Source organism: Erinaceus europaeus, chromosome 11, assembly GCF_950295315.1.
Source record: "Erinaceus europaeus chromosome 11, mEriEur2.1, whole genome shotgun sequence".
NCBI lineage: Eukaryota > Metazoa > Chordata > Mammalia > Eulipotyphla > Erinaceidae > Erinaceus > Erinaceus europaeus.
The window spans coordinates 105,565,977-105,581,939 of record NC_080172.1 but is presented as its reverse complement, the minus strand read 5'-3'; the positions used below and the strand labels follow the sequence as shown (position 1 = coordinate 105,581,939).

Genomic DNA, 15,963 nt, shown 5'->3' with positions numbered 1-15,963 from the left:
AACCCTGGACCATGCATACTTCAAGTGAGCTGTTTCTCTGACTCTGTCATTGACTTTTTTTTTTAAAGATTTTATTTATTTATTAATGAGAAAGATAGGAGAAGAGAGAAAGAACCAGACATCACTTTGACACATGTGCTGCTGGGGATCGAACTCAGGACCTCATGCTTGAACAAGCAGAGTCCAAATAAAGCCTTATCACTGTGCTGCCTCCCGGACCACTCTGTCATTGACTTTAACACTACTGTTCTGATAGCTCATGTTCTCTTTTTTGTTTCCAGGACTTTAAAAAATTTCCTCTTTGATTTTTTTGTTGACTCAGTAGTTACCCAGTCACATCTTTTTCAGTCTCCCATGTGCTTGAGAGTTTTTTTCCAGCATACTTGTTTTCAGTCGACTCTTAGTTCTAATCTGTGATCTTCAAAAGAATGATTTTTCAAGCTTAACCCATTTCTCCATAGCAAGTTGAATGCTTTATATTTCTCCAGTGTCCCAACACTGCATCCCCTAAATGATTTATCTGGTAGCTCTTGTGGACTGGCACCAGTAAGTTTCTGGCTCTCATCTTGGCTTTGCAGAGAATTGTCACTTAACTGGTTTTCCCTGTTTCGGTTCCTGTTGTCGTCCTCAGATGGCACTGGGTTCACTTTTGAATATGAGTTGCAGAGGGGTGGGGAGGAGCTTTAGAGAAGCGATACAGCTATTACCTCCTTCTCTACCCAGACTGATTCCTGCAAGTAGGAAAACTGGTGTGAGGTCAGTCACTTTTCCTGCCTGATGAAGCCCTCCCCACCGGTCTCCTTGGCAGCTGCAACACTTTAGACTTAGGTGAGCTTTCCTGATGCCAAGATGAGTGTTCAGTTCTCTACTTCCTCTGAACTGTCCCTTGGGGTTGGCTCAGGAGCCTGTGGTATCTACAATTCTAAATAGAAGTCCAGAAGTCCTTCTCTTTCCCCTCCTGCTCCCGCATTCCAGGCACAATGCAATCACTCACCAATCTACAGATAGTGTTGTTCTTTCCTTTACCAGAAATTCCCAGTGTTCTCTGATAAAGTTAATTAAAATTATTGTAATATTTGCTTTCTGGGAGAGAGCCAATTCTCTGTGTCCCTGTGGGGCTTTTCCTTTTTTTATATAGGAAGTATTACTAGTCACTGACTGCTTTTTTTTTTTTTATATATAGGAAGTATTACTAGTCACTGACCGCTTTTTTTTTATATAGGAAGTATTACTAGTCACTGACCGCTTTTTTTTTTTATATAGGAAGTATTACTAGTCACTGACCGCTTTTTTTTTTATATATAGGAAGTATTACTAGTCACTGACCGCTTTTTTTTTTATATATAGGAAGTATTACTAGTCACTGACCGCTTTTTTTTAATATAGGAAGTATTACTAGTCACTGACCGCTTTTTTTTATATAGGAAGTATTACTAGTCACTGACCGCTTTTTTTATATAGGAAGTATTACTAGTCACTAACCGCTTTTTTTTTTAAATTGTTAATCATTCTGGATGCAACTGAATAAAGGACTGCAATGTTTTTTTTCTCCCCCCTCTCCTAAATTAGGTCATTTGTTATATAGTTACTAATAAGTCTAAGACACTAATCCAATCTCTGGTCTCTTTCTTTGGTAATTGGAAAAAAACAAAACAACTTTTCTGTGTCTATTTAAGCATAGAAGAATATGGGCTTTACTTATTCCTCCATAATCTTCCTCACAGGAGAGGGGACTAGAGGAATAGTATCTCTTCTAGCTCTAACATCTCATGATTCTCAGAGTTTAGAGACACACTGTACAACTACTATGAACTAGAGAATTAGCTCAGTAAAGATATCTGATTTTACAAAATTTTTCAACTATGAGTGAGACTGGTCTACAAGGTACCATCAGGAAAATAACTTATTGTAAAATACTTCTTGGGGAGAGGAAGGACGGATATTTATTGAAATAGTTGTCATATACTTTTTAAAAGAATATTTTAGGGGGCCTGGTGGTGGTGCACCTGGTTGAGTGCTCAGGTTACAAAGCTTAAGGACCTGAGTTCAAGCACCCCCGGTCCCCACCTACAGGGGGAAAGCTTTGCGAGTGGTGAAGCAGGCCTGCAGGTGTCTTCTCCTTCTCTATCTCCCCCCTTCCCTCTTGATTTCCAGCTGTCTCTATACAATAAATAAAGATAATTAAAAACAAACTTTAGAAAAATATATAAAAATATTTTAGATAGAGAGAAATTGAGGGCCACATAGAGAGGGAAACAGACATCTGCAGCACTACTTCCCCTGCAGGTGGCAGCTGGAGGCTTGAACCAGAGTCCTTACATACTATAGTGTGTGCACTCATATATTTACTTATTGGAGATACAGAGAGAGAAACTGAGCGGGAAGGGAGAAGTGGGGAGGGAGGGAGAGAGACCTGCAGCTCTAGTTTACTGCTCACAAAGCTTCCCTCCTTAGGTGGAGACCATTGCAACATGTATGCTCCCCCCCTCCCCCCCATCAAATTCTCTACCTATATATTTTCATTTCATTCTTGGAACCACTTCCAGGACGTATGCTTTACTATTTCATTTCTGAAATGAGGAAAACAGGCTCAGAAGTTTTAGAGTGGTTTGTCCAGAGACACCGAGGTGAGAGAGCCAGAATTTAATCCTCGGCTTATAACCTGTTCTAGCAACACCGCCGAACAGATTTGAGTAAAATTTGAGAGTGCAGTGAACATTTTTGTGAAAACACCTCAACTGTTTAGAAAGTCAGATTTTGTTGGCAGCAAAGTGTATGTGTATACATGGGTTTTCTCACTATCTACAAACCTTGGGATGCACTGATAAGGGAGTTTTCATGCTTATAGATAACATGAATGTGTTAGAGGTGGTGGACTATGCCAAGTGAATGGGAAATATCTATCTGATCGACTACAACATGGCATATATACATATACATACATATATGTATATATTTCCCAGGGTGAAATGTATAGCCCACTTTGTTTGGTTGGGTCCTACTATGTGTCCAGAAGACTCTCCTTTGATGATTAGTTCCAAGCAGAAGATGATACAGGACAACTTGATTTATAAACATGCCAACCTTTAAGAAACACACACACTTTTATTTTGAAAAAAAAAAGTTCAACAAGCTTCATTTCCCAAGTGAAATAGAGAATGTCACCTGCAGCCAGTATCTTTTTTTTTTTTTAATAATTTATTTCTTTATTGGGGAATTAATGTTTTACATTCAACAGTAAATACAATAGTTTGTACATGTATAACATTCCCCAGATTCCCATTTAACAATACAACCCCCACTATTTCATTCATCATCTTTCATGGACCTGTATTCTCCCCACCCACCCACCCACCCCAGAGTCTTTTACTTTGGTGTAATACTCCAATTCCATTTCAGGTTTGACTTGTGTTTTCTTTTCTAATCTTGTTTTTCAACTTCGGCCGGAGAGTGAGATCATCCCATATTCATCCTTCCATTTCTGACTTATTTCACTCAACATGATTTTTTCAAGATCCATCCAAGATTGGCTGAAAATGGTGAAGTCACCATTTTTTACAGCTGAGTAGTATTCCATTGTGTATATATACCACAACTTGCTCAGCCACTCATCTGTTGTTGGACACCTGGGTTGCTTCCAGGTTTTGGCTATTGTGTGCAGCCAGTATCTTAGCTCTGAACAACTCCCCCTCTTTTCTGAACAACTCCTCCTCTTCCTCCTTCTCCTCCTTTCTCTTTCTCCTCTTCCTTCTCTTCCTCCTTCACCTCTTCCTCCTCCTCTTCCTCCTTCTCCTCCCCTTCCTCCTTCTCTTCCTTCTCTTCCTCCTTCTTCTCTCCCTTCTTCCTCCTTCTCCTCCTCTTTCTCCTCTTCTTCCTTCCCCTCCCCCTTCTCTCTCTCTCTCTCTTTTTTTTTAAACTAATAAACCAAGAGCTTTATTGATACAAGCAAGCACTTTACAATGAACCCCAGAGAGCCTGTCTTTTCTGGGAGGTTGGGATATTGTACACAAATCCTGGGGGGCTTTTCCTCTTTACAAAAATTAAAAAAAAGATTCCCCCCTCCTTGTCACAGCCCTTAAATGACAAGTGACAGATGTCCCCTGCAGCCAGGACCTTGGCTTCTGCTCACCCTCTTTCCAGAAAACCAAGAGGCCGGAGGCAAAAGAGGACCAGCCTTGACAAGCTCCTTCTGAGCTCAACAAGCGCCCCCACCCCGGGTCCCCAGCCTCAGGGCTCCCCTGGGTGGGTGGTGGGTGGTGATAGTGGTGGTGGGTGGTGATGGTGGTGGGTGGTGATAGTGGTGGTGGTGATGGTGGTGGTGGGTGGTGATAGTGGTGGGTGGTGATAGTGGTGGTGGGTGGTGATGGTGGTGGGTGGTGATGGTGGTGGGTGGTGATAGTGGTGGGTGGTGATGGTGGTGGGTGGTGATGGTGGTGGTGGGTGGTGGGTGGTGATGGTGATGGTGGTGGTGGTGATAGTGGTGGTGGGTGGTGATAGTGGTGGTGGTGATGGTGGTGGTGGGTGGTGATAGTGGTGGGTGGTGATAGTGGTGGTGGGTGGTGATGGTGGTGGGTGGTGATGGTGGTGGGTGGTGACAGTGGTGGTGGGTGGTGATGGTGGTGGGTGGTGATAGTGGTGGGTGGTGATGGTGGTGGGTGGTGATGGTGGTGGTGGGTGGTGATAGTGGTGGTGGTGATGGTGGTGTTGGTGGTGGGTGGGGGGACAGGCTGCCAAACACTAGTGTCCAAGTGGCCCGGTGAGTGGCGCCAGGGCTCCCCCAAGTCCACTCCACCAAACCAAAACGTCCTTGTCACCCGGCCTTTTATAAACTCCCTCGAGCATCCCACTCGACTCACCGGTCCCCTTAGAGCTTCTCTCGCTCCTGCCCTGGCTAGTGACTGACCCAGGACTCTGACCTGGCCTCTCCCAAATGGCGGCCTCTACTGGTGGCGCGCTCGTCCCGCAGCCGCCGCGCCCGCCGCCCGCTCGGCTCCTTTTCGGCCTAAGCCCCGCCCACTCCAACCAACACCCCCTAAGCCCCACCCCCACCCGGCCCGCGCGCGCTCGGGAGGGGCGGGCTGCTGAAGCGGAGGGCGTGGAGGGAGGCGCGCATGCGCACTGAGGGCCCCTTGCTAGAGAAAGAACCGGAAACTTGGAGACAAAGTTCCGAGCCCCGCCCCCCTCACTCACCCCCACCCTCCCCGCAACATCACCCCGTCCCGCCGTCTAGTCCCGCCGACCCGCGCGCGACCTAGCGACCCGCGGACCGACGAACCGGTTCGGTTCTCGCCTGCGCCATGTCTGGCTCCTCCAGTGTCGCGGCTATGAGGAAGGTGGTTCAGCAGCTCCGGCTGGAAGCCGGGCTGAACCGCGTGAAGGTGAGCGGGGGCGGCCCGGGTGGTGGTGCTGGTGGAGGGGGGAGGATGGCGGAAGAGGGAGGAAGGGAGGGCGGCGGCCGGGCCGTGGGGCCCGAGGGACTCGCGCTGGCCTCGCGGGCGGGTGGGCGCGCGGCGGGTCGGGGGTCAGGGGTCAGCTGTGCTCCCTTCCGCCCCTGGACTCCCCGCGGCGGGCCGCTTCCCGGGCCGAGCGCCGGCGCTTTCCGCATTCCGGGCCGCCTGCCTCCCTCCCCGCGGGGCCGAGACGCCCTCCTCCTCCTCCGCGCGGCCCGCACCCTTCCTGGCCTCTTGTGCCACCCTCGCTTGTCTCGCGTCCGCACAGACTGGATTTATTATTATTATTAATATCAATATCTTACAACCCCCCCCCCCGTCTCTTTCCAATCCCTGCTTTTGCATTCGGAACCTATTTTTTGAGTTTTCGCGTCCCAGACTCACTCCCTTTAGGGGGCGATCAACACCCCTCTCCCTTTCCCTCGTAACTTCTCCCCACCCCAACATAGGTTTGAAGACACGTTTGTTGCAGAAATTTAAACTGTGGGTTGGAAAAGTTTTTTTTTTTTTTTTTTTTAAGCATTCTGGGTGTCCCGTTGGCACCCTTGTGCTCAGCGTCCATTTCTCGGCCCCTTGTTGGGCTGTAAGCTTGGGGGATGATGTTTGCTTGGAGTTCTCGGGCTGGAGAAAGTCCTCCCGAGAAAGTCCGCCAGTTTGTTTTGGCGTCGGGCTACTTGCATTGACCTTGTCTCGGGCTGTTTATTTGGGAGAGGAGGGGGGGAGAGGCTTTTGTGCACGTCCCAGGACAACCCGGACATTTCTAGTGCGGTGGCAGGTTTCTTGTGATTTTTAAAAATCCCAAAGAGGGAAGACCAAACAAGAAACAAACAAGTAAAAAGCAAGTGGATTGTTTTCATTTTGATACCGGACCTCGATTTACAAGGGGCAACACTTTCTGTGACTAGAGTACAGAGAGTTGAAATCATGCACTGTGTTTAATACACAGTCTCAGTCTCCCTCCCTCCCTCCATCTCGCTCGCTCCAAGATGATTTGATTCTGAGCTCACCAGGCCAGTCTTCTCCCTGCAGTGTTTTGTGGAGTTCGCCGGTCTCGGACTTCCTTAAGTAGAAAGGTCCTCACCTCAAAAAGGAAGGGACATTTTTATCTGTCTGTGTGGGATTCCCCCTCCCTTGCTGTCCTTGAGGTGTTTTAGACTCCATTGTATTTAGAAATCTCTCATCTCCAGACTTTTTTTTTTTTTTAAACCTCATCCAAATGATTTTTGGCCACTGTTGGCTTAATTTAACTCTGAATTTTTCTCTCTTTGTTTCTTTACTTCTTTCTCTCTCTTTTTCTTTCTTTTAAAAAGACTATTACTTATTAATGAGAAAGATAGGGGAGAGAAAGAAAGAACCAGGTATCACTCTGGTACATGTGCTGCCCAGGATAGAACCTGGGACCTTATGCTTGAGAGTCCAAGGCCTTATCCACTGAGCCACTTCCCGGACCACTTAACTCTGAAATTTTAAATCACATATATATGATATGCGTTATATACACACACACACACACACTTTTTTGTTTTAAGTCAACCTTTTACAACTCTCAGATGTGCCCTTATTATAGATTAGAGTGACTCCATAAAGGAAGAATGGAATGAGGAAAAAAACAAAAAACTATTTTTTTCAGGAAAAAAATGAGCTGAAGGCCTCAGACAGAATGAAGGTTTATCACCATGGGGACCATAGGCATTACACGCCAGTAACTCCCCAGCATGATATCAAGCCTGAGTTGTAGACCTAATTTAGAAGATATTTCCATGTAATTTTAAAACTCTGATCCATGAGTCATTTATAAAAGTTTAATCCTTGGGCTGTGGAAACAACATAATGGTTTCATAAAATATTTTCATACCTGAGGCTCCAAGGCCCCAAGTTCAAACCCCAGCCCCACTATAAGCCAGAATTTAGCAGTGCTCTTGTCTCAGTCTCTCTCATTAAAAATAAAATATTTTTTAAAAGTTAAAAAAAAAGATGACTTCATCTTTTACACCTCATCTTGGATGGAGCTTGAAGGAACTGTGTTAAGTCAGATCAGCCAGAAACAGAAGGATGACTATCGGATGATCTCTCATAGACAGAAGGTGAAAAACAAAGCAGAACTTGAACTGGTGTTGGTGTATTGCACCAAAGTTTAAAAAAAAAAAAAAGATTTCTGGTCAGGATCATTACAGTCTCAGGCGATTTGGTTTTATAAAGTTATTAGCTTAGGACTGTAGTAAGGGGATTCGGAAGGCTACCTACTTTACAGCATTAAGTGAACTTTTCACTGACATGATAACAAATTATTCTAAGTTGGATTTTGTTTTGTGCACCTGCTTTATTGACTTGTGCTAAATGCTGTGTGTGTGGCATTTTTCTATACACCAGCACAGGTTTACTCTTTAAAGATTTATTTTTGAGTATTTGACAACTCCCACGTGTAGGAAGATCACACACTTCATTGTCAATCGGGACACCTAATGAAAGAGGGCACTCATTATGCCCAGATGATAGGATTTCAACCTCCTGGGTGGCAATTATACAGTGCCTAGGAAGCAGACAGCTTGTCCCAGTTTCAGAGCCTTTGTCTAAACTTTGCTGGGAATTCTCAGACCAGTTTCTTACTGATGTTTGTTTGGCTCTGCCTCTTTAGTCATTGAGATCCCAGGCTTAAATGTCATCTCAGACACACTGCAAAGCATATTGTCTCTCCTCTGAACTGTTAAGCTTCTTACCTGGCTGTTCAGTATTCACAGTGCCTAAAAGTGTCTTTGGTGGGAGTGCAGTGGGTTAAGTGCAGGTTGGGCAAAGCACAAGGATGGGCATAGGGATCCGGGTTTGAGCCCCTGGCCCCCCACCTGCAGGGGAGTTGCTTCACAGGCAGTGAAGCAGGTCTGCAGGTGTCTTTCTCTCCTCCTCTCTGTCTCCTCCCTTTCTCTCTGTCCTATCCAACAACAATAATAATTACTACAATAAAATAATAAGGGCAACAAAAGGGAATAAATATGTTTTAAAAAGTGTCTTTGGCATGTAGTAATGCTGGAGACACCGTAAAGCGGAGTTAGTTGGGACCTATACTTGTACAGAAAATTAACCGATACTTTCCTGCCAACTAGTGTCACTAAAACCAAGTCTAATATTAGTGGAAAATGATGCCATCCACATCTCCACCTTCCTCTGGTGGAGAGCAGGGCATCTGATACAGTGCCTGGCACTAAGGTTTTCAAAGTACTTTACGTAGGAACTCAAGAAACTGTTGGAATTCACAAACCTGAATTGTTGTGTAAACCAACACACAGTTAGGTTTATTATTAAGTCTGGAGTATAGTTGCTGTAATCTTGTAAAGGTTTTGCTATAAGAACATTTAAGTGGCTTTTAACTTCCTTTCAAATGAAATACCCAGCTGGCCTGGATACCTCCTTGGAGATTATTAAAACTGAAAAGAAGATAAATGATTATTTGTCCCATATTCCTGTACTTAAGCTCATGACTTGTCACTTGAGACATCTTTTAGTCATTCATGTTCAACATCTGAACCATTAAGTTATTTTGGTATTAATGTGCCAGCAGCTGTTTAATCTTTAAAATTGGACAGAGGATTTCTGAGTGTCGTGTGATTGAATGTAAAGTAATGCCAACCAAAAACAACTTAAAGAACTTTTCAGTTTTCTAGTCATTTTTCTTAGATTCTGTATCACCTCACTAGAATATATACAAATAATAGATATCTAAGTGAATGAAGTCATGATGCTTTTAATCACATGTAGTTTCTGTGAAAGGGACACTAAGATTGCGGAGATTTGTGGAGCTATATATACAGTGTATTCTCTTCAAAATGTGGATTGTTAATGCTCATTTATACTATTTTTCTGGTGATGCTGCTTTTAAGACCAGTGAACAGCTTGCTAGAATTTTACTACTTCTGTTTAATATCTTAAAAGCAACCACTTATTAATACTAGTAAGTGGGAGGAGAGAATAAGTAAGACCTGCTGAATGCGCTATGGAAACATAGAACTTGCCAACTTTGAAACATTTACTTTAAAAAGAAGAGCATGTATTATGTATGTGCACATATCATTTACCCTTAAGTAAAAGCAGACTTGTCTGACTGGAATAAAAGCAAGAAACACAACTAAACTACCTCACAGGCCAAAAAGGTTCTTAGAGAATTCAGTTTCCCATTTTTTTCCATCCAAAAATCTGACTGCAAAGTGAAATTTGTTTTACTGCTCAGTATGGTCCAGAACCCTGAAACCCACCCACCCAGCCAGCCTCTGGAGTTTCCTCGATTCTATCCTAAGAGTAGGCCAGCAGGCCTTGCTTGGGCTGTTTGTCTGTCTGGCTGTCTTCAGCTGTATGCTGGGTCCTTCAGGACTCTCCGGAGCTGACAGTTGCTGCCATTGCTAGGTGAAAAGGAAACTTTCAATGTGCTGATGTGCTGCTCTGATTTAAAAAAAAATGTTTACCCTCAAGGTTGCGCTTGAACGACTTTTTTCTTTTTTCAATATAACATGCATTTATTAACCAAGTACAGATAATTACACTAATGGAATTACAAATGAGAAAGAACATACCCTCAGGATTTTACAATCATTATACCACCTTTATGGAATGAATGAATTGAATTTTTGGTACCTTATAATAACAGACGCTATACTGATACAAAATAAAGGGGGGGGGGTTCCTTCATTTTTTTTTTTAAATCTAAAGGAGATTACATGATACTCTCAAGTAAATGTATGTAGTCTTTATTTTGCAAAACACAAGAACCAGTAACCCTTCACAGCACTCTACAGGCTGTAGGTTATGTCTGTTGCTTTACTCAAGATTTATCCTGCAAAGTCTGTTGACTCTCATTAGATTTGCCAACATTCTGAAAGGTACAACTATTTTTAAGCCAGCTGCATGTGCTTTTGCTGATGATGCCTTGTTTGTACTGATTCAGTCAGCAAGTGATCCACAAGATCTTCCTCAGTTTATAATAGGGATGTTATCTGGGTAAATCCAATGTAAATATTTTAAATTAGAGCTGTTAATATAGTGAATCTGCCAAATAGATCTTAACCTAGCCCACCTTTAAATGTGCATGAACATTTGTGGCACAGTAGGGTTAAAAAAGGGGGTTGGGAGGTTTGATAGCATATGCAGAGACTCTTATGCCTGAGGCTCCAAGGTCCCAGGTTCAAAGGTTCAGTGCCCCGTACGACCATTAAGCCAGAGCTGAGTAGTGCTCTGGTTAAAAAAAAAAAAAGTCTACTGTGTTTGGGGACTGTCTGTAGTCTTATTTACAAAGTGTTAAGTACTAGAGGTTACATATATACATACACATAACACACTTATGACCCTTCACCTTCAGTTAGTATGTAATATGTTCTTGTAGTTAAGAGCAGTGTCTGTTACAGGTATTTTCAGAGTTTTGAGAAATCATTAAAACATTCTCTCCCCACCCTTCTTTTCTTGTTATGAATAGGTTTCCCAAGCAGCTGCAGACTTAAAACAGTTCTGTCTGCAGAATGCTCAGCATGACCCCTTGCTGACTGGAGTGTCTTCAAGTACGAATCCCTTCAGACCTCAGAAAGTCTGTTCCTTTTTGTAGTAAAACACATCTTTGGAAGGTAAGTCTTCTTAAATTAAGACAACCAAATTCCACATAATAGGAATAACTCGTCAAATTTCTTAGCAGCTTTCACAAGTGGACCATCTCAAACACTTTCGTATTTGGCAATCACTGTCTTTTTCAACTTAGATTGACAGTTTTGATGTCAGGAAGACTAATTGTTTCCATTTTACCATGAAGAGGGTTAAGTAGATGATTTAATAGAGGGTGAGTTATTAAAAAAAACTCCACTGCTGTTACAAGCCATGCTACATTTTGTAATAGTGTCTAAGGGTGTATTTTGGGGCACCCAGCAAATAATTGGACAGTGAAGTCTGTGGAGTTTATGGGAGTGGGCTTAAAGTACTACCACTTGTTTGGATTAAGTACCGACCTAGTGGAACCCAGAGTAGGAAAGCCTATGAAGAATTGGGAGTTGCCAATGTCGGAATCAGAAGGCAGTTGAATATCTGGCATGGTTGAGCATTGGGAGTGAAAAATAACAGCTTTTACTTTTGTTCTTGTTAGCTACAAAGAAAAACAAGAGTTCATAAAGGCAAAATGAACTTCTGAGCATTAAGAAACTAAAGTGACTGGCTGGGTTAAAGTGTGCTTTTTTTGCCAGTCTGAACCTTCCACAACAAATGTTAATGTGTGCAAAAACGAAAAGATGTGTGGCCAAAAGTATTCTGTAGATGACTTAAAATGCAATTTATTTATATTTATTTCTTATTGTTTTTATTCATTTTTAGTTTTTAATTTTACTTATTTTCCCTTTTGTTGCCCTTTTCATTGTTGTTATAGTTATTATTGTTATTGATGTCGTTGTTAGATAGGACAGAGAAATGGAGAGAAGAGGGGAAGACAGAGAGAGGGAGAGAAAGATAGACACCTGCAGACCTGCTTCACTGCTTGTGCAGCAACTCCCCTACAGGTGGGGAGCCGGGGGCTCGAACCAGGAGCCTTAGACCGGTCCCTGTGCTTTGCACCACGTGCACTTAACCCGCTGCGCTACCACCTGACTATTTTTAACCAGAGTACTGCTCAGTTCTGGATTATGATGGTGCAGGGGGATTGAACCTGGGACTTTGGAGCCTCAGGTAGGAAAGTCTGCATAACCATTATGCTTTCTACCCCCCCTTTTTTTTTAATATATATTCCTTTTTGTTGCCCTTGTTTTATTGTTGTAGTTATTATTATTGTTGAAGTTGTCATTGTTGGATAAGACAGAGAAATGGAGAGAGGAGGGGAAGACAGAGGGGGAGAGAAAGATACCTGCAGACCTGCTTCACCGCCTATGAAGCAACTCCCCTGCAGGTGGGGAAGATGGGCTCGAACTGGGATCTTTAAGCCAGTCCTTGTGCTTTGGGCCACGTGCACTTAACCAGCTGCACTACTGCCTGACTCCCTATTGTTTTGCTAATAATAAATGTGTAGCACTTTTGTCAGGGCTAGTGGAAAGTATTGGCCTGAGAAGCAATCCTAAATTAGTAATGCTTTAGGAAAGAGAGAATGACTTTGTATGGTACACACCCTTTACAAACATTCTAACTTCTCTGAGGCCAGGAAATGGCTTCCTAAAATACCATGTTACATAGTTGTGCCCTTCCCAATTAAAATCTGTAGATTTGGGAATGTCTAGGATTTCAGTAAAATAGAATGGTTAAAATTGGTTAGGATTTTCAAGTGTGTGTGTGTGTGTGTGTGTGTGTGTGTGTGTGTGTGTGTGTGTATGAATAAGAGAGAATAGATGCCTTCGTATCTATCAGTAGTTCCTTGGCAAACGCTAGAAGAAGTAGTAGTTCCTGGCTTTTGCTAGGACTCTTCATGGTGTTCTCATTTTTTTTCCACCCGTGTTTTTTGCTGGGGCTTCCATCCCTGCACAATCTCACCATTCCCTAGATTTTTAAAACAAGTTTGAGAAGGATAGGCATGGCAACTTTTCAGATTTTATATTTGTATTATTTATTAAAAATATAATAGACTGTTAAGTTTGGGTGGCTGATAATAGTTTGGTTCTGCAGTAGTCTAAGATAAATGTTTAAACAAGATGCCTAAGGTTATATGACTGGGATGTGAGCCCATATTTAAAAGTAAAATTGGGGGTCGGGCGGTGGCACAGTGGGTTAAGCGCACGTGGCGCTAAGCGCAGGGACCGGCATAAGGATCCCGGTTCGAGCCCCCCGGCTCGAGCCCCCGCCTCCCCACCTGCAGGGGAGTCGCTTCATGGGCGGTGAAGCAGGTCTGCAGGTGTCTATCTTTCTCTCCCCCTCTCTCTCTGTCTTCCCCTCCTCTCTCCATTTCTCTCTGTCCTATCCAACAACAAAGCAACGTCAACAGTGGCAATAATAACCGCAACGAGGCTGCAACAACTAGGGCAACAAAAAAAAGGGGGCAAAATGGCCTCCAGGAGCGGTGGATTCATGGTGCAGGCACCGAGCCCAGCAATAACCCTGGAGGGGAAAAAAAAAAAGAGTAAAATTATGACTAGTTCAGTAGTAAAATAAAATGCCTTTGTGACTATGACTTGAAGCACTTTAAACTAGGGAAAGAATATTGGCTATAAAAGCATTTCTTAAAAACATTTATTAGAGAAGTAGAGAGAGCCAGAGTACATATATGCAGTGCAGTGGGTAGAACTTGGGAACTCACTCGAGAGAGTTCAACACTTGCCAACTGTACCACCTCCCTGGCTACAAAGATTTTTTTTTTTCTTTCAAACCTGAGTGTTTCTGTAAATTATGTTAGGATGTAAATTTTAATTCAGTAGGACTGGGGTAGGCTATAATGTTGTTGGTAGTCCCAAGCCCAAACTATGTGGCACGAATACAAAGGCTTTTTTAATAGTGTTTTTATGTACATAATTTAAAAATATATAGTTTTCAGGGCCTGCCAGGCACACTCAGTTGAGTAGCTGAATTACCATATCCAAGAACACAGGTTCAAGCCTCCTGGCCTTCACATGAGTGAAGGAGCAATGCTACAGGTGTCTCTTTCTCCCTATCTTCCCCCTTTCAAAAATAAATTTTCAATATTTTATTATCTTGGATGGAGATAGAAACTGAGATGGAAGGGAGAGATGTGTTCATTTATCCAAGCGTGCCACCACCCTGCCCCACACCCCCCTTCTCAATTTTCTTCTATCTGGTCAAAAAGTAATTAAAGAAATAATGGTTTTCATAAAAAAAAAAAAAAAAGCCCAGCATAGATAATTTAGTAACTACTACAAGTAGAAAGTATTTAGATCTAGAAAGGTCCACTGTTTCAGTAGACTGCATTTCAAGAGAATATTAAAAGATGACAAAAACAAGGATATTGTGTTTAATTTTTCATTCTGCCTTTTTAAAATAATTGAGTTATTTTCAGTGGTTCTACTGTAACTTAACGTTTAATATTTGACTATGTCACTATCTTGGTGCCTGTATGTATGTATTACCTAGTTATTTTTTTAATGTAAATTTCTGGAAGTAATGATAAACTTTGGTGATATTTGATAATCATCATCAGTATTATACTTTGCTCCTTCACTTGGAATCTGAGAACTTTTCTTTTTTTCCCTTGCTGAACACTTGCCTATGGTTTTATCGTTACTGAGATTAAGTTCAGGGTCTCACATATTCTCACTCCTGCCTATCCTCATCCCTGCCACCTTTGCCGCGCAAGTGCGGAACTGAAGTTTGAACCCAGGTCCTCGTGGATAATTTTAAATATAGGGTCCACAACCCAGGAGATGGTGTATAGTGTTTGGACTCTGGACTCTCAAGTTGGATCCCGGGCATTGAATATGCCAGAGTGACTCTCTTTAATTCTTTGTTTCCTCACTAATAAAAATGGAATGTGACCTGTTACTTTCAATGTATCCACAGTACTTTAGGTCAGAGCATGTACAAATAAGAAGAAGACAGGCTTAGTTTAATTAAAAACTGATAGTCATTCAGTGGTAGCTTCGTAGGCAAAAACAAAAACCCTGATACTCAAATAATATGCTATTCAGGGAAAAAAAATAACTATGGTCCTTTGAAATATCTTATGCTAACTCATTCTTCTTTTTTTCCATTTCAGGTTTTCTGATCCTACTTTTCATGACCCAGTCAATATTCAAAAGGAGCTAAATTGGAAGCCTCTATAGCTTATCCCTATAACAAGTGCCATACTATGTAAACTTCTGTCAGTTCTTAACATCTACCTCTCTGAATTTTCATGGATTTCTATTTCACAAGGGTAATTATTTTATATAGACTGGTGGCAGACACAATAAAATACTTAGTATAAAAATTAATGTTTTCTGTTTAATGATTGCTAAATACACTATGTATCAATGGTAATTAGTAGTTTTGAACACTACAAGTGGCAATTTCCCAGTTAAATTTTTACAGTTCTACCACCTCTTGTCCCATACACTTATACTGTATCATTTTCACTTTTTTTTTTTTTTTTGGTCTCCAGGGTTATTGCTGGGGCCCAGTGCCTGCACCATGAATCCACTGCTCCTTTTTTTCCCCGTTTTGTTGTCCTTGTTGTGGTTATTATTGTTATGTTGATGTCATTCCTTGTTGGAAAGGACAGAGAGAGAGAAATGGAGAGAGGAGGGGAAGATGGGGAGAAAAGAAAAGACAGATACTTGCAGACCTACTTCACTGCCTGTGAAGCGACTCCCCTGCAGGTGGGGAGCCGGAGGCTCCAACCAGGATCCTTACTCGGATCCTTGCACTTGGCACCACGTGCGCTTAACCTGCAGTGCTATCGCCTGACCCCCTCATTTTCACTCTTGAGGTAAACTGCACACGAGAGGCTACTAAATTATAGTTTGTTTATAAATCATTATAGGGTTAACTCTTTATTGTGTGCTACTATTATACCTAAAAGCTATTTACTTCTTGACAGGGAGCTCCTTACAGGACAGTAGTAAATTTAAGACTGGTTGTAAGCATT

The 15,963-nt window shown here is 42.5% G+C and overlaps 1 protein-coding gene across 1 annotated transcript; it reads left to right on the top strand.

Annotated features, from left to right (window-relative positions):
* Window positions 1–5,163: 5,163 nt before the first annotated feature.
* On the top strand, window positions 5,164–15,310 carry GNG5 (G protein subunit gamma 5). The gene is made up of 3 exons (XM_007524733.3): window positions 5,164–5,378; window positions 10,906–11,050; window positions 15,094–15,310. Exons 1-2 carry the CDS (start codon window positions 5,298–5,300, stop codon window positions 11,029–11,031), a joined length of 207 nt encoding a protein of 68 aa, XP_007524795.1. The 5' UTR covers window positions 5,164–5,297; the 3' UTR covers window positions 11,032–11,050; window positions 15,094–15,310.
* The last annotated feature ends 653 nt before the right edge of the window (window positions 15,311–15,963 follow it).

What these genes read in the sequence shown, in the direction of transcription:
- GNG5 (XM_007524733.3), top strand. Translation starts at nt 5,298, where the DNA reads ATGTCTGGCTCCTCCAGTGTCGCGGCTATGAGGAAGGTGGTTCAGCAG. An exon ending in CCGGGCTGAACCGCGTGAAG is followed by an intron (nt 5,379 to 10,905) that starts GTGAGCGGGGGC and finishes TGTTATGAATAG; the next exon opens with GTTTCCCAAGCAGCTGCAGA.